This window comes from Nyctibius grandis, chromosome 2 (genome assembly GCF_013368605.1).
Source record: "Nyctibius grandis isolate bNycGra1 chromosome 2, bNycGra1.pri, whole genome shotgun sequence".
Lineage (NCBI taxonomy): Eukaryota > Metazoa > Chordata > Aves > Nyctibiiformes > Nyctibiidae > Nyctibius > Nyctibius grandis.
In genome coordinates this window covers 109767886-109795604 of record NC_090659.1, presented here as the reverse complement: position 1 = coordinate 109795604, position 27719 = coordinate 109767886, and the positions used below count along the sequence as shown (strand labels likewise).

The 27719-nt window shown below is 38.7% G+C and overlaps 1 protein-coding gene across 1 annotated transcript in view; it reads right to left on the bottom strand.

The window, feature by feature from the left end:
- GUCY1A2 (guanylate cyclase 1 soluble subunit alpha 2) overlaps window positions 1–27719 on the bottom strand; it is a 177343-nt gene that overhangs the window by 15482 nt on the left and 134142 nt on the right. Inside the window, exon 7 of the mRNA XM_068425146.1 lies at window positions 3235–3389. Within this exon, the coding sequence (XP_068281247.1) occupies window positions 3235–3389 (155 nt within the window). The remainder of the gene's footprint in view (window positions 1–3234; window positions 3390–27719) is intronic.

Below are 27719 nucleotides of genomic sequence, written 5' to 3'. Positions count from 1 at the left end.
TTCAGCACACAGCAGCATATCTTTTACATAGTACAATCATGCAGATAACAAATACCAATAATTCTGTATTTTGTTGTGTTTTGTTTTGCAGTTTTATATTATAGCATTACTGAATTGTCAGTCACTTTTCTACTATCTTCCCTTTTTGAAAGCAATAGTCTAAATTTGTATCCTGCTGGAATATAAGCCCAGACATGAAGATCATGTAAGGTGAAAGTTTGGCCATCCTGAAACAAATGGTCTCATTCCTACTGGATTTCTGGGATTAAAGGGAAGTGAAAAAAAAATGTAGCCACCTTTTTGATACAACCTGGAAGATACACAGGGTGAGAAAACCTGACTCACATTATGCTAGCTAGGTCTTAGTAAGAATGCTCTCCAAATCCAGGTTACCCACATTTGATGGTACGGTATGACCAATGGCAGACAGGTAGAGGTCAGACACAGACAAACAGAAGCCGTCTTCTCTGTGCTACAATGTACTTGGAGACAGATACAGGGCAGCATAAAAGCATGGATTTCTAGCAAACTCCATATACAAGCCCTCAAACTGGCTTTCAGAACGACTTTTTACCAGCAATGTGAAGAAAACAGAATCATAGAATCATAGAATGGTTTGGGTTAGAAGGGACTTTTAAAGGTCATCTAGTCCAAACCCCCTGCAATGAGCAGGGACATCTTCAACTAGATCAGGTTGCTCAACAATGACCACAAATCTGTTGTCTCACAGAAAAGATGACATATCACTCTCATGACCAAAACCAACAGAACTGGCACTGGCACACTGAAAGTGACTCTGGCTTCAGCACGCCAAGAAAAGTTTTGTGCACCATTGGCCCCACAAATACTCACTACTTATATTTCCAACTGTATTTTTCTTAAAATAATATGAAACTGCCCAGCTCCCAATTTCTGCTCTCAGGGACACAAACTTAAGCAACACCACAGCTCTGAGTGGAATCACACCCCTGAATCATATTTGTTAAGCACTAGGATCTCTCTTCTGAAAAAGTAAGGACTGCACTTTCAGAATATCTTGAACACCTTCTCAGGTTGGACAACATCCCTTTATAAGAACTGTTCCTGTACAAGAAAAGTTCAGGTCCCTGTCAGAGGGCCTTGGCTGCATTTTGCCAGAATCACTTTCCTCCATTTATGTAAAATTAACACCAAAGGCGTTGCTACTGCACAAGTTTTCAAAACCAGAACAAAACTGGTGAACAATCTTGTGTTCACGTTTCAAATAATGGCTTAGAGGGCTTCTCCTGTCCCGCAGTGGAAGACCAGGAACCAAAGCAACTAGAAGGCCAACTGTATCCTCAGCTGCATCAAAAGCAGTGTGGCCAGCAGGTCGAGGGAGATGATTCTGCCCCTTTACTCCGCTCTCATGAGACCCCACCTGGAGTACTGCGTCCAGCTCTGGGGCCCCCAACATAAGAAGGACATGGAGCTGTTGGAGCGAGCCTAGAGGAGGGCCACAAAGATGATCAGAGGGCTGCTGGAGCACCTCTCCTATGAAGAGAGGCTGAGAGAGTTGGTGCTCTTCAGCCTGGAGAAGAGAAGGCTCCGGGGAGACCTTATAGCAGCCTTCCAGTATCTGAAGGGGCCCTACAGGAAAGCAGGAGAGGGGCTTTTTACAAGGGCATGGAGTGACAGGACAAGGGGGAATGGTTTTAAACTGAAAGAGGATAGATTTAGATGAGATCTTAGGAAGAAATTCTTGACTGTGAGGGTGGTGAGACACTGGCACAGGTTGCCCAGAGAAGTTGTGGCTGCCCCCTCCCTGGCAGTGTTTAAGGCCAGGTTGGATGGGGCTTTGAGCAACCTGGTCTAGTGGAAGGTGTCCCTGCCTGTGGCAGGGGAGTTGGAACTAGATGATCTTTAAGGTCCCTTCCAACCCAAACCATTTTATGATTCTATGATTCTATGATTCTATGAACATTATACCTGGAAGGTCCCAAAGACAATTATTTTTCAAGTGACATCAAGTTCCAAACAGCAATTTCCTATGTATTTACTGAATTTCTTTTTATTTAAATGAACAGATTTTCTATACCTTCTAGTAGGCTGGGTCTGTGTTTCTCTTGCATGTAACCAGAAAACTGTATGAACCTGCTTCTGTATACTTTATGACCAAAAGTCTATTCAGTTTTTCTGCCTCTTGTTCAATTAGCTACACTTGATCCATTCCGTAAATCTGGTCTCAAGTGAATGGGCTCTTCAGATGAATGTCATTTTATTCACTGGTTTTAATTACTTCTAAACTTTAACTTCTGACTGATTTATATTTTAGCATATCAGATACTTCAATTCTTGGATGAAGAAATCCCATTTAAGACTTCAATTTACATAGATAGGTATGGGGAAAAAATAAAATACTGAGATTCACAGTTCTGTATAAGAAAAAAAAAAAGAAAGAAAAGCAGTATTGTTTGAGCAATTGTGTACAGATTCACCACAGAGAAACAGTCCCAAAACCTGAGCAAAACCATACTTCAGAAAATTACTTCACATACAGAATCTCGGAAAAATAGTAAGATTGAGATTTCCTGCGGAAAAAAAAAGTACATCAGTAGTAATCCAAGCAGCAGAAACTCTAATAGTCAAGCTGTCAAATTTGAACAATAAGGAACACCTTTTTTATTTAGGAGCTGTTCCTCCTAACCAGATTTAATCAAGCCTTCTCTCTATTTGCATTATTTCTTCAAAGAGCTAAGGATAATGTTTTGCCATTTTCAATCTTTTTTCTTACAGTAAGAAAATGCTTCTATCAAGTATCTTTACAGTGCTAAATAAGAAATTTTGTCTTCAAGAAAGCAGAAAAACTCTTTGAAAGCTTGGCCTTGCTGGCAAAATTAAAGACTTTCTTCCGAGCCCATGGGAATGTGCCTCATTTCATCAACTGTGTCTAGTGGGTGGAACCCAAATCCTTAGCCTAATGCTGCACAAAATTATGGTGGTAAAGAAGACATCTCCCACTTCTTCTGTTACGCATTCTTTGATGCAGGAATGGTTGGCCTCCTGTTGTGCTTCCTTGCCTCGACTGCCTGACTTGTTTGCACATTCTGATGTCAAATGAAAAGACTGACAGCCCCACATAACACCTATTTCCAGTTCTCCTGGTGCCCTGCCGACTTTCTCTTGAAGTTCACATGCCAAGGACAGAACATGTTACAAGATCAAACTCAAAACAGGCTGAAATAAAAATAGTATGAAGAGGCTAAGAGGACTTACTGGTATGTGGTTGGACTGACATTGATGCGGCGTGGGTGACTTCCTGACTCAAACTTGCTTGCAAGGGTGACATTGTTCCCAAAGAGGCAATAACGTGGCATTCTTACACCAACGACGCCGGCCAGCACTGATCCTGAGTGAATGCCTATCCTCATCTGGAAAAACATGAGATCCATGTCAGTCTGTGTCTCTTGTGCTGTCCACAGTAATGTCATTAGCACTTATTTGCAAGCCAGTCACAGTAAACTTTTCAAAGAAATCAAAACCAAAGAAGAGAAAGTGAAGTGGAAGGAAACACACTCTCCCATTCCTCTAGCTTAAATCAGATGCAGTTAAAAAAAGAACAACAAAAACATGGTTACCCTTTTACTAAAACTATTTCATTCTTCTGTGCACTTTTGCTGGAGACTACGACAGCCAAAATAGGAATCACAAACAGAATAGGATGGGATGACCAAGAGATACTGCAATATTGGTCACCTAATTACACAGATAACATTACATAGGGTTATTTTTGCCATCACTTCTAACACAGGCTTTAAAGTAAGACTCATATTTTCTCAAACTGGCAGAAAGAGTAGTAAAGTGGAGTGAATTAATATGATACTTTTATCTTCTTTGTATTTTTTTCTTCCAAACTTCTCAAGGTCTAAAGTCTTTCTCACTTTGTCAGACAGAGAGATATTGCAACAGTGAACGTGCTGAAGATTAAGGCACCGATGATTTTTAAAGTAATTGTATCCCCCCCCAAAATAAGGAGGAATAAATCCCCAGCAAATTAAAAGAAACTCATATGACTATCCTAGAAATCATCCCCTATAACTGCCTGAGATGTAGTGATTACATCGATCTGTAAAGCTTGGAGTCACCATCCAAGTTTCTTTCAGAGTGAATAATCAGAGAAGATTGATTCTGCATAATTTTTAGCAACCAATTGTGTTTGCCAAGAAAATCATTTTTACTAATAGGAAAGTCTTTTTCTCTTGTTAACTTTATAACATTAAAAAAACGAAAAGAATATATTTATATCTTGTGAGGATGCTCCTACACATAGCAACTGGACTGCTGCAAAACATGAGATAATGTGAAGAAAATAAATAGCAGCTACTAAAACAGAGGGCCTGATGGGGTCTGAATGAGTGACTTAACTAATACTATACTTCATATGGTCCTTCAATTTAATTCACAGTTATCGCACTGTGCTTTTGTCTTTTTTTTTTAATACTACAATACATATTTACACAAATACAAATTAAAAAATCACTGTTAGCATTTTTTAACATTAAGACAAATGCCAGCATTTTAGAACCTTGGTGCCTATGAATTTCTATGAACATGTGGGACCCCACATTATTTCACCGACTATAGTTCTTCCCATGTATCCAAGACTTTTACCACACAGCTAAGCACCCTTTTCATTTTGTTGCTCTATGTCCCAGCCAATGGGTATAGCATTATATCTGCTATACATTAAGCCCTTGCATAACCTAGGACCATGTTCTGCATTCAATGTGATACTGCTTACAACATTCCCAACGTAAAACCTTCAATCTTCACAATAATGCTCTTAATAACAGACCAGGATTAAAAAAAATAATCTGTGAACAAATAGCACTTGAATTTAATTGAGCTTCCAAACCTTTTCTACAGTTTGGAAGGCAGCTACTGAAATTCTTCACATACTCTACCCTATTGGGCTGCTAAGCATCCACAAACTTGCTTTGGCTGTGAACATCTGTGCAAACCCAGCACATCCTTAATGAAATATAACAAGGGCAAGTGTAGAGTCCTGCATCTGGGCAAGAACAACCCCATGTACCAGTACAAGTTGGGGACAGACCTGTTGGAGACCAGCGTAGAGGAAAGGGACCTGGGGGTCCTAGTGGACAGCAGGATGACCATGAGGCAGCAGTGTGCCCTTGTGGCCAAGAAGGCCAATGGCATCCTGGGGTGGATTAGAAGGGGTGTGGTCAGCAGGTCGAGAGAGGTTCTCCTCCCCCTCTACTCTGCCTTGGTGAGGCCGCATCTGGAATATTGTGTCCAGTTCTGGGCCCCTCAGATGATTAAGGGGGGTGGAACATCTCCCTTATGAGGAGAGGCTGAGGGAGCTGGGTCTCTTTAGCTTAGAGAAGAGGAGACTGAGGGGTGACCTCATTAATGTTTATAAATATGTAAAGGGCAAGTGACATGAGGGTGGAGCCAGGCTCTTCTCAGTGACATCCCTTGACAGGACAAGAGGCAATGGGTGCAAGCTGGAACACAGGAGGTTCCACATAAATATGAGGAAAAACTTCTTTACGGTGAGGGTGACCGAACACTGGAATGGGCTGCCCAGAGAGGTTGTGGAGCCTCCTTCTCTGGAAACATTCAAAACCCACCTGGACGCGTTCCTGTGTGATGTGATCTAGGTAATCCTGCTCCGGCAGGGGGATTGGACTAGATGATCTTTTGAGGTCCCTTCCAATCCCTAACATTCTGTGATTCTGTGATTCTGTGATCCACATTATTTTGGTCATATTTTGGTGCATGAAGATTTCTTCATGTGCTTTTGCCACAACAAACATTTAAACTACTCCATTGTTCATTTCCAGTGAAAAAAGTGCTCCTGCAGTCAAGTGAGTCAACAGCCCTTCTGCATATTAGTGAGGTCAGTACCTGTCCTCAGCAAAATATTATGAGCAGAAAGTCTTGTTCACAAAACAGCAAGTATGCTGTCAGCTTTCAATAAATAATAAAGAACCTATTTACAATGTCTTATTTTTGTGAGATGGGAGAAGGATTAGTTGTTTTGTACACAATTTTAAGAACAGAGTTAATGCTACCTATTTGTTCCACTACTAGTGTGCACATTTATTTAAGAACCACAAACAAAACACTTGCTGGGACATCTTCTAGAGTACATTCAATCATGTGAAGGCCAGATCGAAACTATAAGAAAAAGCACTAGCTTTGTTTTGCTGTTGGAAAGTGAAGATTAAATTATACATTAGAGTGGAAGGAAAATCCAGTAGCAAAAAATGTACTAAGAAAATAAAATTTACTTTTGCAATATATGCAGTGAAAGCTAAAGTTTTTGTTGGTTGTTTTTCTGCTTTCACTCTTAAAATGCTTCCTTTTACGTGTCCACATAGGTTTTTTTGTCATTCAGTGCTTCAGTGTCAGAGGACTTCCAAAGGATTTCCAAATCCATCAGGATTTCCAAATTCTTAGTAGCAGAAGTTTAGTCTCTCTTGAAGAACCCAAACCCCACTCACACAGTAAATGCTTTCAAGATGTTTTTTCATTGTTGTCTCAAAAAGACATTGGGGAAATGGCCTTTGTGGTTATGACTTTTCTGCACTTGCCAAGGAAACCAGTTGCAGACATTACACTGTCAGACTTGCTGAAGAAAATACAAGCTGATATACCACGCTTAATAAGAAATATTTTCCTTTGCAAGGTTAGGTGAATGAAGATAAAGACATGCCAACTTCCACAGAAAATACGAGGCTGGGAGGAAAAATAAATGAATATTTAAAATTTCACTCAGGAGAACATAGGTTAGACCTGTAAACTGCTTGACCTTCAGAAGGGATGAGACAGAAGAAGAAAGGAAACAGCTTTTCTGTTTAATATAGTGTCTATCTAAAGAGATTTTAAAAACCCCCGGCTTGGTTGAGTACATAACATTTTGTGTTGTGTAGTATCTTTGATTTTTTTTAAAAAAAATGTTCCTACAATAAAGAAGGTAGATGTTCTCACAAACACAGGTTAAACTACATAGAGCTACTGAAGAGAGTGTCAAAAACTGAAGTTTTCCTTGGGTGCACAGAAGTTAATGTAGGTTTTCTCATTAAACCATACAGAGAAATGCCTGATACAAGACAAAATTACACGAAGAATGGCTTGCAATAAAACTCCATTTATGCTTCACTATACGGTTCTCTACAAGAAAAAGCCTGCAACACTGATGCTATTGCCATGAAGTATTCCTTAGTGTGCCTTCTTATATCAGGAGCAACCATTATATTGCTCATATATTACTTTTTAGTGAAATATGCTTTTCATAAAAATATCTTTTCAAAATTTTATTTCATCTGCAGATAAGTTATTCTGCTTTTTCCTCACTGAGTTGAAAACCGTTGTGTTAACAGTTTAAGGCTTTTTTTTACAAAGGAAGAAAATGTGTGATCAAATTATTAGCAAGACACTTATTGGGGGACATCAACCTCTCACATTAACTTTGCAGCAAAAGAAAATCTGCCTAGAGAACTTGAATTAGAACAATAATAACAGTTATACAGGTATAGTTATAGTTCCCAAGCTATATTGTATATGCAGTCCTTATCGGTGCTTTCCCGGAACAGCAACCATTAAAGATTATCAATAACGTAGGAAATGCAAATTAGGTGGCAACACTAGGATGCATTATTTGTCTATCATAACTATATTTATTTATGTATGTCCTTTAAATATATGTGTAATTATATTATATGTATATTAACTATCTTAAATTGAGCATTTTTAATAAAATGCATGCTCTTCATCTGTGCTGACTGCTCCTTTATCTGTCCTTAATTATTTGGCTAATGATAAAAGGACAGCATATAACTGAGACTGAAAGCTCAGTGGCATCATGCATACAAATGGAAAGGCAGTACTTTGGAAACTATTAGAAAGACAAGACTGACGTGAAAAAAAAAAAACAACAACAAAAAAACCACAACAGAAAATACCAGACTCCCATAGTTAAGGAACAGTGAAGAGATGGACAAAGGCAAAAGACATTTCTAGAGCAGAATACTGGACGGCACAATGGGGAATGAAACATGAACAGGTGTGAAAAAGAGCAAGAGACCTGTGAGAGGCCTTTTAGATAGAGAGGAACAACTTGAACTGGCTGCAATGGAAAGATTTAGAGTGGAAAATGACAGGGAGAAGGACCTTAATAAACAGTTCTCACACTCTGAAAAACATACTCCCAAGCTAGAAAGAGAAGTTTCAGATTGCCTCACAGGTTAACTGCATCCGGAAGGACTCAAAATTCATTCTCACAGAACTGCCTGCCTTACAGAGACCCTCAGCTGAAGAAGTGAGGGCAGGGTGGGAAGTAGGTGACACAGTTTGGAAAGCAACCCTGGGCAGAAGTAATCTCCCACTCAGCCAGCCTGGAGCATTTCAAGCCTTAATAATGTGACTGACTGGCAGCTGCTCAAGACTTTGCTGAGCTGGTAGCAGAGCTTAGGGCTGATACAAGGCAGTAGCTGTACGGAAATATTTCCAAGCACACGGACGTCCCAAGCCAGCAAAGCATTTAAATACAATAGGAAGTGTTCTGCTGGATCAGGACTTTCGAGATCAGTTTCAATAATGTACATGGATATCTGCACACTACCATTTCTCGGACAAAATAAAGCACTTTCTGCTCTAACATACTGAGTGATACTCTTGTGTTTCAGTATGGACCTTCTCCCTTCTGACCTTGTAGTCCCCTTCAGAAAGGAGAAAGTCACCTCTCACAATGCATCTTAGCTATTAGTCCGTAATGCGCTGCCAGATCCTTGCAAACAGAATGTGCTAAATTCTGTAAGACGTTATCTGCTCTAATATTTTGTAGCAGCTTCTACAACAGTGCTATCTCTGATTCTCAGCATATGCCTTACACAGGGACATTTCTTTATTAAAAGTATTAACGCAAAATAGACTCTACAGAGCTCAGAGCTCTAAAATCAGGGCCACACACTGGTGAGTCAATGTGCCTTTCTGCTATTGCAAAGAACTGCAAGTTGACAGGACTGACAGTTATGCCCTGACATATGCTTTAGTGTGTGGGTTATCTGTATTCTTAGATAGATTTATAAATATCACAGTGTCTTTCTGGAAAGGGACATATGACAGTACAGCTCACTACAGAATTGTTGCCAAGGAACAGACCTGCTCAGAGGAAAATTTAGATCACTTTGAATTTCACAAGGTGTTCTATAGAACTAAACTACAGGATATATTTCCCCCATATTTGAACAACATTTGGAGAAATGAACACTTAGCTTTTTTCTAATGAGAATTTCCTAAATTTCTTACTCATAGACTTAGAATTATTCAACCTGTCTGAAGCAAAAGACAGAAAATTACAATGAAAAGGACAGTGAAAAATACAATACTAAACTAACAAAGATTTAATTCCTTGGGATCAATAAATCCATTTTAAATAGTTACTGGGTAAAGCAATCATGTGGTTTGTGTAAAAGACATACAATTAAATTATAACCAATATGATGCACATTACATATGTACATCCCTGGACTATGGTCTTGGCCTAGAGTCATCTCTACTGAATATGGAACGAGTTGCTATGAAGCATTTCTACATAAAGAAGCTCCAGACTTGAAGGATGAAATTGCTTTTCTCTTTCCACTTAAGTTCTTCCACTATGATTTGTTAGCCATGCTTTGAATAGTGACTGGATTAGATGACCTCCAGAGGTTCCTAGCAACCTCCTTTATTCCTTGATTCTATATTTCATACCCTATCATGAAAAATTATACCCCTAGGAGTCTTCCTCAGCATTACGAAGTAGAATAAGATGAAGTAAAAATCAAAACCAAAGACTCAGACTAATTTGGGGGCTCATTAATTCTACCACCAGAGGAAAGTTTATACTGGGGCAATGTTTTTTGGGCCAAATTCTGTCCTGAGGCGTCACATGAATTCACTAAGGCATTGCTCAGGGTCTAGGTTAGAAGAGGCTGTGGGTCATCTGTAAGAAAACATCTGACCTGAAATGATTTGGGGGGGGGCTGGGGGGGATATAAATCATGTAAATGAGAATTTCTAGAGTTGCTGAACAGAAGAATAAGTCCTATATCCTTCCCCTAAGATTCCAGAGAAGAGACATTAATGTTCATGTGCTTCTTCATAAGCTGCTTCTTCCTCACCAATAAAATGTTGCATTTCACTGCTGATATAGCATTTAATCAAAAACTTTTTTTATTGTTTTCTTTGAATAGCAATTTCCATGGCAGGAATTTAATTACTATGTGAATCTGTGTGTTCAGGCACTTAAAAAAGAGCTCATCATTCAAGCAAGCCCACATAGCAGTGGAGGATTTTTCCCAGCCTCCTCTCCACTGACACCCAAAAAAGAAAAAAAAATCATCAGAAAGTTCTGTTTGATCCTTAGTGTAGGAGGACATCTTTGTCTCACAGTGCCATCATATGACATAAACTGAATGGATTGGGTGATATTTTAACAAGGATAAATGACACATGCTCAAAATATTTAAGGGAACAAAAAAAATGTATCCTAAAAAAAAAGTTGGACATAAGGGTTTTAACCTTAAGAAACAGTCTTCAATACTTTTGCTAATTTAGTTATTTAAGGTAGATTTCACCTAATTTCAACTACCTAGAAGTTAGGTTACTCATTTAAGTTAGATTTCTAGACTCCTTCTAAACCAAGGAGGTAAATAACCTCAAGGCTGCAATTCTTCACATTCCACAATTGGCACCTAGAAAGGGCTGGATCGCTCCCTCCTGAAGCTGTCCAACTCTCTTGGTGGAACAGAGAGGAACATTTAATGGTAAGTTTAGCCTGGACACCTCGTGCACAGACAGCTAAAGATAGGTGAGATGAATCCAACCCTCAGACAGGGAAATCTGACACATTTCTATCTTTGCTTAAAATGAGCTACACTCCTGTGCATAAATGATCAAAGAAACAGGTCTTGATGGATAAGACCCTATACGAAGATCATTCTATTTGTAGAACAGCAGAAATTTCTTCATATATTTTAACATAATGGTCTTTGAATCTAGCCTGCAATCTTTGAACTTGTAAAATGAAATGACCTTTCAATTAAAAAGTCATGCTCTGTCTTTTGATCATAGTACGTGCTTTTATGCACAGGTGAAATTCATGTTGATCTGCTTTGGGAAGAGCTTTGAACTAATCAACAAGGTCTGCTGCACAACAGCTTTAAAATCTACAGAAACCATTGACGTATAAGAATCTTAACAGTTTTACTACTAGAAGCAACCTTATCTAGCCTATGTACAATAATGACGTATCTGTATCAAGATTCTTCCCAAAGGATTCTACACTGTTAAAGAGACATAAATTGTTGCCTATGTCATTTAAACCTTTGCCATTTCTGGGTGTTCTAATACTTTTTGCACACAGACATTTTAACTTACATTTTAAGTGTGTAGTTTCTACTGGATCCCCCAGCTTCTGGCAATCAGCACCAAGGCAAACATAATCAAGATAAAAGATTTGATTAATCCCCCTCCTCCATATGGACACAGTAGACATGACAAAAAAAAACAGTGGGCCAGGTTTTGCAAATATGCCTGTTCATAAGTTGGGAAAAGTGGAGAGACTAGTTCCCTTAGCACCTCTTAATCTAACAAAAAATATATCTAATTAAATATAGACAAATACCAGAAACAAGGCAACATGTGCCCTCTTTTGAAATACAGTAAATCAAGAAATGACCACATGGAAAGATAAAAGGCTGAGAACATCCCAAGCTGTGCATAAGGAATGCTTAGTGTTGCAAGTTATGATAGTTAAAAAAAAGTTTGCTTCCTTGTGAAGAAACTTAGGGCACAGCCATCATCACAGAGATTTGAATGGTAAATGTCCAACTTGACTACTCTTTCTCATGCTTAACTAAAGGATAAATTAGCTTATAAAGTATAGAAACTTTCCATATGACAGCTGAGGTGTACAGATACTTTATACCATATACATTCCAATGTTAGATCAGCTCACAGTATTAGACCACCCTTACACATCTCACTCATCTCTAGAACTATACTGATGCTGTGTTCCTTTGCTTGTTCATCAGTTTGTTTTTAAGAACTTCAATTTCTATACACTTAACACTAGACGATATAAGACCTAGGTGATGACAATGATTTTTGTAGAATTTACCCTCCTCTTAATCCTGGAGCAAGTCTCCACAGCTGGCAGGTAATGATTAGCCTAACAGGCAATGGCAATTGCATACAAAGAGAAAAGAGGCTCTGTGATTGTATAGATCCTATGAACAAGAGTCTAAGACTTCACCTTGGCTATAATTGGGAAGGGGTTTATTAACACTCCTTGCTGGCCATCATACTTCACGATCACAGAGCTTCAGATACATGCAGGGAAAGTGAACTTCCTCCTTGGTGAAATCAAAACATACACTCACATATAATGATTTTTTTTAAGTCTTTCAGACAGGCAAATCCACCAAGTTGAGAAAAACTACTTCATACAACAAAGGGAATGAGCATGAAGCGAAAGGGTGCTGTTTTGCACTGAACTGAGGGTTTTAGCAAATCATTCACAGACTCTCGTGATTCATGTATAGCCAGCACTTCAGCAAGTCAATCAAACTTTCCTAATGCCACAAAAGAAGTATAACAAAAGCTAGCATCAGAACTCAGAGAGTATTCTGTACAGCTCTGTTACCTTCACTGAAAACTTACGTTAAAAAAGAGATTTGTAAATCAAATGGTTAATGAAACCAATGAAAAATAACTCTGCAACTCATGTAAAATGTAACATTTTCTATTCCTAGATATAAGCTGCAAATCTACAAGCGATGTCTGATGATTATTGCACATCAGATGTGCCATGAATGGAAATGAGATACTATTTTACTGTTTGTTTCAACTGCTTCAGATAAAATTGTTAACTGCACTGAAATTTTAAGAAGAATATGTAGGATAAATTTGAATGTTCTAGTGTTTTCATGACTAGAAAGATTTCAACCTTATTTTCAAAGCAGTTAGCAAATGAAGACCTGATGATGTCAAGAATACGACAAAAAACAAACAGATGGAGACAAATTGCTCTCAGATGAAGGTGAATCACTTACGGGAAGGAAAGACTTCAATGTTCAGCCTAACGACTTTCCTTTACTTCATTCAGTGATCTCTCCCTCTGTCTCACACTCATCCCCCCCTCAGAGACACAATGATAAAGAACAAAGCATGAGAACACATAGATCTGGTTTTAGCTTGTGCATTCTGTAAAAAATCACGATCATAATACATATATTATAATAATTACTTTTCTAGATATTATGCATTTTGCAAATACAAAAATTTAAATGTGTTAATATCGTTCGCCAAGATGACTTCTGCTCGCCTTCACAAGCTTTTATCAACTAATTTATTTTTCTATAATCCACAAAAATATACACACACAAATAAAAGCATATTTGTGCTTTTATTTGTGTGAGTGGGAAAGACCAAAAAAAGTACAAAGAGACTTTAAGCCTCAATTATCCTTGCATGTTCTTTTGAAAATCACTAGACAAATTAAACACTAATTTACTTTTGGATGCAGTAGAAGATGATAGTATGGCGCATCTATAACTTCATTGATTGTCCCTGCTGCCCAGCCAACCTTTAATGCTGATAATTGGGTGAATTTGGCAGCTGAAGGACACAGATGTCTAGCCCTGGATTTTGCGTACCCAGCATTATCATTACTTGCTTCTTTCCTGCTGTTGCTCTTGTCTGATTGTGCTTTATTTGGCACTTTTCCAGTCATCTGCTTTACACAAAGCCATCTCTCCCAGTTCAACCTTTGTAGCTGACAACTCCCTTACCTTTTAGTCCCATTTTTTACTCTTTTGCTCCCGAATGCATGCAATATGTGTTTTCATTAAGAAATCATTAGACATTTCAGAGGCTCTGGCTGTGGTTTGGTGAAGATTAAATCATGTCAATTTAATAATTTTTGTTTGCATTTAACTTGAGTTGAAATTAAGCGGATAAATGAAATAAAGTACATGAAATATGCCTGAATTTAATCTTGCTTGTACTTGCACCTAGTAAATAAAAATAGATTTTGCTGAATTTTATTTACTGTGTTTGTTAATGATCTGCAATAAACAACACACTTTTGAAGTTAAGTGATCACACAAACTGAATGCATCTAGAAATATACTCCAAACTAAAAATACACAATTCAAGAGAGAAAAATGGAAAATTCTGTGTAAGGTCTCCTGAATGAAGACCAAAATGAACTTGAGTTAACATGCAATCTGGTCACATAAAAAAAAGTAATTTGGTGCTATGAACACCATACGATGATCTAAATAGTTCTTTCCTACAGAACTCTAGTTCAACCGCACCAAGAATATTAAGTTAAAACCTAACAATTGTCAAGAGGAGTGATTTCTGAAAAGATCAACAATCTGTTCAGATCCTTGAAAGGATTTGTTTAAGGAGGAAAACTAAAAAACCCGTAAATATTCACAGCTTGGCTAAGTATAACTAAATAGTGAGAACATGATAATCATCTGCAAATATCTACAAGGTGTTAATGTCAAAGAGGGAGATATGGCAGATGGGGACACAACTAGGAATAATAAAATGGAAATGAAGACACAGATTAATATCCAGATTCCCTAGGCCTAAACAGACAATATTAATGGCAGCCACAGACTCCTGAGGCAAGTGTGCTAAGCTACATCATATAGGTCTGTTCTTTAAGGCACTAGTAAAACACCTGAAAATACATTCGAAAGATGTTGACAGGAAGATGGAAACGATGCATTAATCCATGTATGTCTTTTTAAATTCTAACATCATACTGCATTTAAGGACAACGGATTAGAAACTGGTGATACATCTGAGGGTTTCAAATGACTGTAAAAAAGTCTGTCTTCCTGTCATCCTTAATAACAGATGGGTAGGAGAAATACTTTTTAAAGTCCTGAAACTACTTAAAGAAACAGAATTTTGAACTGCAGTTTTAAAGTAAGTGTAACTTGGTTCACATTCTCTTTAGAATTTCACTTAAAACTTCATCGAAAAACTTGGGCTGAAGTAGGGTTTAGCATTTTGAAAAGACATCTAAAAGAACTTTGAGAATCTGCTTTATCTCCTTGAACAAATCTATGTAAAAAGAAGTTAGTACTCTGCACTAGTACAAGCAACACTCAAAAGTAATTGAAAACAGTCACTGAGACACAGAGCTGTGTCCAATATGGTAACAGCAAGTGTGAGAATAAGAAGAGGATCACATTCCTTCTGAGGAAAGAAATGTACCATTTTTAGCATAATCCTGGTTGGAAAAAATTAAGAAACGATGATTGAAGTATTTTGGAAAGCACATGAGACCAGGATCCCAAACTCAGAAGCTTCAGCACAACCAAGACTCACAAAATTTGTACCTTCTCAGGCATCACTGGGCAAAAGAGGTGGCTCCAGAGACACTAGGCAGCTTCTGAGCTGGGTCTAAGAACCTGGGAGCACATCAGGGAGACTTGAAGCCTAAAACTTCCTCATATGAACAGGGGATTTGTAGACTCCAGATTTGATAGTTGAACTGGGGATGATCAAAGGGTGTGAAATCCTAGAAACCATGTGGTCTCCACTGGTCATCAAGAAAGCTGTCATTATAGTTCTTGAAACCTGCATTTCTGGAAAACATCTTTGATGTCATGGAATCAAGAACCTCTTTTGGCAGAAAACTTCTGATCAGATCAGGGTATATGATTAATCTAGTTACTATAGATGAAAATGAGGAGTAGAGCAACTATGTTGAACCAATTTTACTTACAATATAAACTTGGATTTTTAACTTTTTTTTTAAATAATAACATGATGATCAGAGGGCTGGAGCACCTCTCCTATGAAGACAGGATGAGAGAGTTGGGCTTGTTCAGCCTGGAGAAGAGAAGGCTCCAGAGACACCTTATAGCATCCTTCCAGTGATCTATGTCTATGACCTATGTCTAACAACATACTTTGCAGTATCAAGTACACCATCCATAGCAAATCAGTGCAATCTTGATAGGGAGAAAAAGTAATATGATTTTTTTAGACAGTCATCCTTCGGGAATGTGACTGTCAGTGCTGTTAATAGATTGCAATCATACATTGAACTAGTCCTGTTATTTTGGCATTGGTCTATTCCTCATCACAGATGATCACAGTTAAGCTTCATGTGGATAACTATCAAAATAAACCCTTTCACTGTAAATACTTTGGCAGTTGTACATTCAGCCTCCATGCGGATGAGAGAAAGGATCACCTCACTAAAGGGCAGCAACCTCCAGAGCAGAATGAGGCTATGACATCATACAGCAGTTTTGGTTCAAAGAAACAGAGCAGTTTTGAAGCACATGCCCCAATTGTCCCTACTTACTCTACATTGCTTCACTTTACAAAGTGGTTTTGGTCTGCATGAACTGGACCCCTGTCAGAGGAAACTAAAGCAGCAGCTCTGCCAAGATGTACACCAAAGACAAGACAGGCTCTTATGGGCATATCAGGGTCCAAATCTACATTTGGTCTTTCAGGTCACATACGGTGCAAGCATTCAGTCTGAGGAACAAAATCAGTCCAAGCGAAAACCTTGAAATTCATTGAGTGCAGATATAAGGGTCCCAGCACAAATTCCATCGATCATAGAATCATAGAATGGTTTGGGTTGGAAGGGACCTTAAAGATCATCTAGTTCCAACCACCCTGCCACGGGCAGGGACACCTTTCCACTAGACCAGGTTGCTCAAAACCCCATCCAATCTGGCCTTAAACACTGCCAGGGAGGGGGCATCCACAGCTTCTCTGGGCAACCTGTTCCAGTGTCTCACCACCTTCACAGTAAAGAAATTCTTCCTAGTATCTAATCTAAATCAACCCTCTTCCAGTTTAAAACTGTTCCCCCTCATCCTATCACTCCATGCCCTTGTAAAAAGTCCCTCTCCAGCTTTCCTGCAGGCCCCCTTCAGGTACTGGAAGGATGCTAGAAGGTCTCCCCAGAGCCTTCTCTTCTCCAGGCTGAACAAGCCCAACTCTCTCAGCCTCTCTTCATAGGAGAGGTGCTCCAGCCCTCTCATCATCTTCGTGGCCCTCCTCTGGACTCGCTCCAACAGCTCCATGTCCTTCTTATGTTGGGGACCCAGAGCTGGATGCAGTACTCCAGGTGCTGTTTCACGAGAGTGGAGTAGAGAGGGAGAATCACCTCCCAATCCACAGATCCTTTTCTGTTGCACTGACCTACTTGATGAGCAGGCGCACCTATTGGATCATCAGTGACTGGGGCAAGAGAGCAAAATCAATTACCTAACATTAGCCACTGAAAACTCTGATGATGCATTTAAAATTTTGCTTTCTAAAATTCTAATCAGCAACTGACATTTTGTAAAAATAAATTAATTACTAAGTAAAAATGTTATGGCTGTATTAGAAATGTTCAGGACTGAAATATAAAATGAAAACAATGACATCTTTAATTAGAGTGGTAAGGCCCATAAAATTAAGAGATTCACTTATATAAAAACACTGTAGATGAACTTTGAATGAAATTAGTCAAAACACATTTAAGATTTCTCATTGCAAAACTGCTTAATCCCAGAAGCTGCCCACATTAAGGGTTTGGCTTCACACATTTCAAAGCTGTAGCACGTTGAATTCCAATTACTTCATAAAAGGTAGGCAGTGTGCGTACAATAGATACTTTCAACAATAGACTGCATTACGGTGTGTCTCAAAGCTCATTATAAAGCAGCTACTACAGTGGACTGTGTCTGATAACCCACCACAATTTTTCTTCATTTAGTCTTAGAAATTGATCTTAGTTTGTAAGTAAATTCAGAGGATCCTAATGCACTTCTAATAATCGTCATGGGAAAGATTAATAATGTTCAGACTATGTGTTCCACAGACACTGTTCCCCATTGTAGAAATGTGGGAAAAGTAATGAAAACGCCTTTCCTCTTCTCTGAAGTCAATTAATTATTTTCTATAAAAATAAACAGGGGCTTTCTTCACATCAGCAACTATCCAAATTCATGTAGCTGAACTTAATATGTGAATTTGAGCAAAGGGAAGAAAATCTTCTCATTTAAAGCATACATTTCATTAATATCTGTCTAAATCATAGAACGCTGTACCTCAAAAAGCATGCAGATTTTTTAAAAACTATGCTTATGTGTGAAGAACCTGTTAACAAGGAAGTGCACTTTCATATTAATCATGAGGAAATGTTGCCAAGCAAACACAAGTTCTTTGTATCTCTATTTTTTGCCAAACCAAGAAAGGCTGTTTTTCTGTTTGAAATATCTTTAAAGCTATTACCTGCACTGTAAGTTTCAGTGAGGCATACAGACTCCAAGCTATGTTAAGATGAGCTTGTTCATATCTGATCCAGTATAGCCACAGAAGCGCAGCACTGCTATTGGGTCAGCCCAAGGGGCCATGAGGACTACTGTCCTGACTCAAACCATGGCAATTGTCAACACCTATGAAAAATTATCAGAATATGACAAGTGCAGAGTGACACCTTTCCAGCTTTCCTTGCTTCCAACTAGTTGTGACTCTGGGTCTTCTGAGGTGAAAGATGTATCAACTTCTGCTGAGCCCCATGTCCTGTGATGCCCTCACTAGACTGTTACGGCTGCTTGAACTAACTGGTGTAAACTTGGAACAGGTAACTCCAATATTTGCCTCTCCCTTAATTGCCAGCATATTTCTGGTCTTCTCTCTTTGCTAGATTTTTCAAAGCTATGTAGTGGGTGGATTCCTCAAATGTTCACTGGACTGAAGAGAGGCTTTTGTTGTAACCCTCAGGCATTAATTAATGACAGCTTACTTGACTGCAGCTCCTTTTCCCTTGGTCTGCCATCCTGGCTTTAAGGTCAAGGTCATGATAAAACTGTCCTCCAACTTAGCAGCAAGAGTCGCTGCTCCCCTCACTAAACTGTCTCATCTAGCTGTAGGTCTGAGAGGATGTGCTGTGCCTAGAAGAACAAGCTTCTCATAATCGTTATCTGTAAAGTCCCTTGGAGCCACCCACAAAGAAGGAAAACTTACAGTCACTTTTTTCCAGTGGACATCTTCACCTTGACTGACATTGAGGAGTTCCTGCGAGAGGCCGCATGTATGAAGGAGTTTGACCACCCACATGTCACTAAACTGATTGGTAAGCCAGCACTGCTGCTTGTGGTGCCACAGACCACCTCCCGACCCTGCACAATCCCACACAGCCTCACATCCTCAACCCCACTGCTGTCCAACAGCGCTGTTAATGCAGCAACCTCTGTGCTGCCTGGAGTCCTGCATATATCAGCATTGCTCCTTCCCAGGCCCAGAGGGAGCTGGAGTGTGTGTAAGGGCTCACAACACTTGCCCTCATACACTGGCAATAAGCATCTCTTATTTAAGCCATTACTTTGGTTGTTGCAAATACTACAGAGAGAGTTTGGCTGGCTGAGAAATGTCTGAACTGCTGTGAAATGTGGACAGGTGGGTTGGTAGACAGAGAGATGGGAGATTGACTTTATTTAAAAGTAATTCATTAGGAAATTGGCATACAATAGATTTTTTAAATATTTTTTTTAGGAACGGAACCAGTTCTCCTCAGCGTGGAGGCATTTGGAAACCCTCCCCAAAAATTATTTCTAAAAGTAACAGTTTCGATAATGTGCCATTTCTGTGGAGGTCACAAGTGGTGCTTCTGACATCACCTCAGCCCAGTCTGACAGAGTTTAAAACAGAAGGTACCACCAAATCACATCATATGGCTGACTGCACTTCCACCCAGTTAGCCCTGTGCTGACTCAGATGGCTCTACTTACAGAACTGTCAAAACGAGAAAAAGGATGATATGCCTGACTCACACTTCTAAGTTAAGGTAAGTTGAGCCCTATACTACCACTCTCCAGGATGCCATGATTAGCCTCACTGAAAACTAGACTGGAAACTGCACTGTCTTATAGTCTAGTTTGTAGAGTGCTCCATAAGTTTGTGTAGATGTAACTGGAGAGACAGTTCTACTACAAGAATAACCTTTCTCTGTTCTGCAAAAGATAGGTTTGCAAACAATCATTTTGATTCTGAATGGCTGCTCCTTTCTTTCTAGTCATGAACAATCAGATCAAAAAACTTACTCACTGTGTTCACTGGGGAACAGATCTTTGCAAAATTAACCTCATCTCCTGTAAACAATAGTCTTCGTGTGTGAACAAGAGTAGGCTTTATTATTTAGCTTTTTGTCGTGCATTAAAAGTTTTTCCTCTGTCCAGGGAGCAAGAATGTCACATAATTTAGGTAACCAATGCACACAATGCAACAAATGGCAAAAATCAAGGAAGAGCTCATGAGAAACAAAAAGGTTAAAAACTCTTTGGCAAATGCTCAGAAATAATGAAAGCTCTGAGAACAGAAGGATGTTATAGTCTTCTCAATATGTTTATAATTAGCAATTTCACAAGCTCCCTACGAGTCCGTTGGGGAGGAAATGGCAGTGTATAAGCAACCGTAAAATGTTGTAGGGTAACCAGACTGAAATAGATACCACGACCTCAGTCATAGCAGACAATTTTTTCACTCTCTTTTGTTGTTCTTGTTATCTGAGCTATCCTAGCTATTAAATGTGCCATTCCTTCAGAAAAAGAAGTTGATATTTAGCTGCCAAGGTCTGTGACCAGGAACAGGCAATAAATTAGATAAGAATGTAAGAACAGCTGTACTGTATCAGACCAAATGACCATCTAGTCCAGTACTGTGGCCCTGAAAACAGACATAACGCTTGAAGTCAGAGCCCAGTATGCATGGGATGGTACCCTGGAGACAAATGGGCTTAAATGAAGGACTCACTGAAGCCTGTGAAAACTTTATTCTAATTATCGTAGTGAAAAGGTTTCAGACAGTGCCAAACAGAATGTAACCATGCTTTGTTCTCCCTGGAAGTTTAAGAAAAGAGAGACTGTAGATTTGAATATCAAATAGATTCCTGAGACATGTGAGATTTTGTGGTAAACACATACAGAAATAAAAAACCTAAGTCTGAACTCCACATCATCATCTTTTAATTTCCACCTTTGAGAAAGTTCTTATTCACAGATAGTCCAGTGAAATGGAGACTGATATTTTGGAGTTAGAAATAATGGAACTGTCTTCCTCCCACTACAAAATTTCAGGGCTTACAATACCTTGTCCATGATAAAATTAATATCTGTTGAAATTAAATTAATTAGTGTTTGATAGTTTATATAGGAAAAGGGAAAGACTCAGTCATTAACTTGGGAGACATTTTCATGTTGTCTTGGTGCATGTAAGCTAAGAATTTAAAGTGACATCCTTAGAAAATATCCATTAATGTATTTACAAAAACTGTATGGATTTCTTAGGTTTCCACAGGCTTCAAAGTCGAAATTGTGATTATTGCAAAAGTTACGTTAAAAAATAAAATCACTACCTGAACTCGCATTCTCTTGAACACTTATGTTATTGGTTCTTCTTTCAAAAAAGTAGCTCCACTAACATATTTTCAACTTAACTTATTTTATAATTATCTTTTAACATGAAACACCTGAACTATTGAAAAATGGCAAAACTACATGTTCAATGATCATTCTCACCTTTAGTCATAACAGCAGTCTGTAAAGCTACAAATTGCTCATGTGTATGCAGATCACACATGGGTTTGCTGAATCTGGCCTTTCATAAAAACATGTGTGTGTGTGTACACACACACGCACATGCATCTATATATGGAATATTTATATATATTTAAGGAATTATTTCAGTTTGTTCTGATGATTCAGAATTTTTGTTATTATTGCTTGAACCTAAATACATAATTGTGTGTGGGACATGAACTTGGCTATTAACAAATTTTCTAAGGTGAATAGCTGTTAGCATTCACTTCAGTAAGTCCAGATAGGTAGTTTTCTAGAGAGTCAAAACCAGACCAATTTAGGGCTCATGAGCATCAGCTAAAAGTATAGAAATTTAAAGGTCTGCAGTAATTTGGTAGGTGCAAGTCCTTCACTTTGTAATTCAACATAACTAAGGTAGATCCAGTTCTTATATAATGCAGATTCCTTACATGCTTTAACAGTTGAAGAAAAAGCTGCTACTTAAGCAAAATTTATTTTTTAAAACATACTTAATACTTCAGGAAGCCACATGTCCTACAAACAAAAGCTCTCACAGATCAGATCAGACCTTCAGAGCCCTCCATTCTTCAGAAAATTCATTCCATGAAAGTAAAAGATATAGAAGGAGAAATCCTGAGAGCTGCTAAGCAATTATGGCTCTCTTAATGCCTCAGAGACATTCCACACGCTTTTGGTTTTACAAGATGGTACAGTTGTTGTACCACTTTGAGCAAATTCTTGAGCACAGATGTAATATAGAGAAGAAACTGTTCAATCTTTCTATATATATCCCTCCCAGTCTCTATAAAACTGATATGAAATGGCAGAAATAGCAGTTTCACCTCAGAAAATCAAAGGTAGCTACATGCAAAAGGTTTTCTACTCAAGTCAAAGGACTTGAGCTCAGCTCCCAGACCACTTAGATGCACAAATGTACAGTTAGCTAACCAAGTTTGAAATGTTTCCATTATCTACAAACCCTGGCCTGGTTTTGGTTAAATTAATAGGAATTTTGGTCAAAAAGACATCTGAATAATGACGTTGTTTTCTAAGTTCAAGCAATCAGTGTGCTGTGAGATGACCTTTTCATAATATTGGAAAGAAAGTCCGATAAACAGTTACTGAAGATGCCTATACAACCAGCTCTGTAAAATGGAAAAGATAAAGAGACAAACATAAGATGCAAACAGAAATCACAAATAAATAAAAGATTAAACTCTTATAACCAGAGACCATAGAAATAACTTTTTGAATAGACTACCTACGTTAAAGTTTGCAGTGAGTCGTGATTTTAATTGTCCTACTTGAGATACTCCACAGATGCCTGGTTTTCAGACCACAAAGCTCAATTATTTTCTGACAATCACAGTCTTTTTTTAGAAACCCTCATTGGAATAATGGAAATATTTGTTTCATTTCATGCTATGTATTTGTCACTGTCACTGTCATAGATTAGTCAAAAATCAGAAAAGACTTCTTTAAGGTAAGGTTTAGTAACAGTCTGCTTCTTTTAAGTAAATCACATTGATGCTCCCAACAGAAACGATAACACTAATTCTGCAAAGTGGTTGCAGAGTGATTCCTAAAGGACCACCCTGCAGAAATAACAGTAGTAAAGCAGTAACACCAGCAGTTAGTTCCTTTCCCAAAGAACTGTAGAACTGAATGGTAGTTAAAAATCTCCCTATTTTTAGGATTCTTTTTCTTCTGGTAAAGGTTTTTATTACTTTTTTTTTAATTCATTTTCAAAATGTAGCACAAATGGACCTACTACAAAGTAAGCTGTTACAGAAAGAAAAAAGGTGTTATGTGGAAAGATAACAGAAAAGATGATACATTTTTTAAAAGGCACATAGGGATTTAATTACTCACTTTCCATTAAAATTAATGTAAGAGGTGTCACTACTTCCACAGACAACTGAAAATTTATTCTTTTGTAAAGAACATGTTTTGTCTCCCAGATGAACATAAAATTTTAACAATATAAATATATCATTACATTACCTGGGACAGAATAACCAAAGAGCCCGGTACAGGCTGGGATTTGCGAGGCTGGGGAGCAGCCTTGATGGCTGGGGGTCCTGGGAGACAACAAGCTGCATGAGGGTTAGCAGTGCACCACTGCAGCACCACAGGCAAATTGGATCCTGCATCCGCAGGGGCATCACTAGCAGAGACATGATCATCCCACTCTACTCAGCGCTTGTCAGACCGCGCCTGGAGTACTGTGTCCAGTGCTGGCCCCCACAATTCAAGTAAGATGCGGACAAACTGGAGAGGGTCCAAAGGAGGGCCACGAAGATGATGAAAGGGCTGGAGAACCTGCCCTGTGAGGAAAGGCTGAAGGAGTTAGGTCTTTTCTCCCCGGACAAGAGAAGGCTAGGGGGGACCTCATCACAGCATTCCAGTCTTAAAGGGCAGCTACAAAGAGGACAGAGGCTCTCTCTTCACAAGGAATCACATGGAGATGACAAGGCGCAACATATACGATTTGCACCGGAAGAGGTTTCATCTTGACAGAAGAAAGAAATTTTTTACAGTGAGAACAATGAATCACTGGCACAGCTTCCCCAGGGACATGTTGGAGTCCCCATCACTGGAAGTCTTCAAGATGCGATTGGACGGGGCACTAGATAATCCCATCTAGGCTCCCTTTCCCATGAAAGGTTGGACTAGACGATCTTACAACATCCATTCCAACCTGGGCTGTTCTATGATTCTACGACTTTTGATAAGGTTTGTTTTAATCAGTTTTTGTCATTTTAGATTTTAAGAAAATGGTGAAGGCTTTAACCAGTATTAGAATATTTAGCTAAATGTCAAGAATTATCTTGTTCACTCTAGAACAACTATATCCCAGTATGAAATTATCCAGGGCCTAGTGTTTCCTGGTGTGGAGATTTTGTAGGAAGGAAAAACGGGATCTCAGAAATACATCACTTCCCATCTTCCTCATCAGGGTTGATTATTTTTGCCGTAAGAAAGCTTCAAAGCCAGTGAAAAATCAGATCTTCCTTCAGGATAATTATCCCTTGGGCCCTTCCAAGTTCTGCCAAGTGGGAGATATCCCAGTACATCCTAATCCACTTTTGTTTATACCACTTTCCACTTTCTTTTTCTTGATCTAATCAAATAATCACATGCTAGGAAAAAGCCAAAGAGCTCTTTAATTAACTGAGCATCCTTAGATTATTTGTTCCTTGTTTTCCCTTCTTCTCCATTCAAAACTCATATCTTTACCTCTCCTCTCCTCTCTTTTTAAAATATTAAAGCAAAACCAAAACCGAAATATGAGATATACCAAAATATGGAGATTGTTTTATTTAAAACAAAAAAAAAAGCTTGGCTTATTCAATATGAAGTCTCTGAAGATGATTATTATTTACATTGAATGACTTTTACTCTAGTTTAAATTTAAGGAAGATATTTGATCAGAAAAAGCTGCCACAAGTTTGGCAGCTGAAGTATTGGCATTTTTTCCAAAATATTCTATGTCTCATATGAAAGGAAGCTGAAATATCCTTAAACATTTAGTTTATGGATGTATTTATGACAGGAAATACATTTTTCCTTAGGGAACTAAACTATTCTGAAACAGTTGAACAATGTTGCTGAACTTGTCAGCTTCAAACAGAAGGCCAAGTATAAACCTCCAGCATCCACCCCCCATCTGAACTGTTCACTCAAATATAGCACAATGTAATGACTCACTGTTTAGCACAGAATAACAACAGTTATGTGACAGAGTTTTTTAACTTGTGCTTAAAACTGCAGACTTTGACTTTTCTTCTCAGAAGTGTGCATGTTGGAGGGAATAGGGGAAGAAAAGTAGAGAATTGCCGTTAACAAATACACTTTCTTCTTCTTAATCTTGCAGAGGAGATGCTGGCAGCTGCTTCTGAAATCCCGTAACTGTGGATGCCAGAGTATGGAGCCAGATCTACATAAAGGTTAACATATCTACAGGATAACCCAGTGGGGCCGAGAAAAATACTGCTCTCCATGAGACAACGCACAGGCATCTCTTCTGGGTCACTGTGCAAGTCTCTGCTTGCAATCCAGGGTTAGAAAAGACAAGGACTACTGAGGTGCTCTTCCTTACAGCAGAGAAAAGCTTTGTGCTGGGGGGGCTCTTTCCTGCAGTGAGCATAATCCTTCCAGTAAAATTATATTAAAGGGGCAAAATAACTAACAAGTCATGGAGAGGAGAGCTATGCCCTTTAAATGTGTAACAGAAGGTATGCAGTACAAAAAAGTGCATGCTGCTTAGCTCCATTTTTTTGTTTTTTATTTCCAGTGCACCTTATCCAAAACTATTTATGCAGTAGGAGACAAAGGAGAGGGGAGAAGGAGGAGATCGAAAGAGGCCCTTCAATCTTTTTCTCCAGCCTGCATCAGGGTGAAAGAAGAGGGAGCTATGCTAGCACTGTTACCTAGTGCATGAGTGCCCAAGTTGCATTATCCAGGAGGATGTATTACTTCTGCACACTGAGGGCTCCTGGAGGCATAATGCCATCTCTTGCTTCTAGGGGAGGGTCAGATCAGAGAAGGAGGTAGATTTGCCCTATTCACTGCTAAAAACTGCAATTTATGGTACGTTATGGCCCCAGGTAAAGTAAAACATTTGGATTAGGAGACTTCACTGTTTGGACCCTTGGAAGAGAGAAAGAAAATGACAGGACATCAGTCATGTAATGGTGGTTCTGAAACAAAAATATTGCCCAGTATAGAAAAAACAATGTACATGATTAAGATGACAATAATAAATATCACTAGTGCTGTCCAGAAGAGGCTTCCTTCATTTTAAAGCAGGCAGACCAAAAAGCAGGTGCAGACAGCTTGGTCACTGAACAGAGAGGCAGATGCTGTAACAATGCAGCACAGGCCAGTAGCTGCCTGACAGCATCTCAGTAGCTGGAAACACAGATGCTCAGGTAGCAACCATCTCTACAGCTGCAAAGGGCAAGGCATTTTCCCCTCTACATCCCACTCAGAGGCCTCTGGGTTCACCCGTGCCTATTAATTCAGTGAGGTGGCAATTCAAGCCTAGCAGCATTTTCTGTTCATGTTTATGTGGTCGGACTGCATAAAAGCCAATAAAGCACTATCTTTATGCAAAATCTGTGACTGTTTCTCAGCGTATTACGGCTTATCTTCTGTGAGTCCTTGTAGGTTTGTGTATTATCTCATATCACTACTTTCATTTAGTCTTTGTGTAAAGTTTTCCATCTCTTCTCCATTTAAGGAGAAAAGAAAAACAGTCTTGTAGTTGATAGTGGAAACCTGACTTTTAATTTTTTTATGACAGGAAGACACACTGAGGGAAGAAGAGAACAGATATTCAGGACTGAGGAGAAATAAAAGTTCAGCACTCAGCTACCCTGGGTTCTCTAGCCCAGTTCCTTAAATATTCATGGATAATTTAAAATTATATGTTTTTTTTTCTTTTTTATATAAATATATAACATCACTATACATATGGCAATTCTCACTTTCTAAGGATTTTTGTCCATTTTTCCCTTTGTAAAGATATAACAATGTCAACCTCCTGAAATTCCTGTGTACACCACAGATTTAATTACTTATTCACCTGGTGGGTTGTGTTGCTGCTGTTCTTGTTATTATTGCTTTCTTTTTGTCTGAATAAAGAGTCAATGACAATAATAACAATAGAAAATTTCAGCTTCAGCATGGAAGTTCTCCGCTGACTGGAACAGCAAAAACCAGAATGTGAAGTTTGGCAGCTGCACAAAGTGCCCCAATCCAAGCCCAGGGGCAAAACAGTATCATAGGTTATCTTCCATCCCAGACAACCAAGAATGAAGGGTTTGGTTTTGTTTTTCCATAAAGGACACAACTTCAACGCTTTACTCTGTTTAAAGCCTTTTTTCCTACGTGATTGTCCTAGTAATGAATCTATTTACTATTCTGAAGCAAGTTTTTCTCTAATCAGAAATTTACAGAAATCTGGTAAATTTGCCTGATGAAAATGTGGCAAGATATTTCTATGGAAGTTTTTGGTTTTGATCATTCAGAGTTCTCAGCCAAAAAGTGTTTTCCATGGAAAATTCCCAACCAGCTCTACTACTAGCCAGACATCTGGAGTATTAC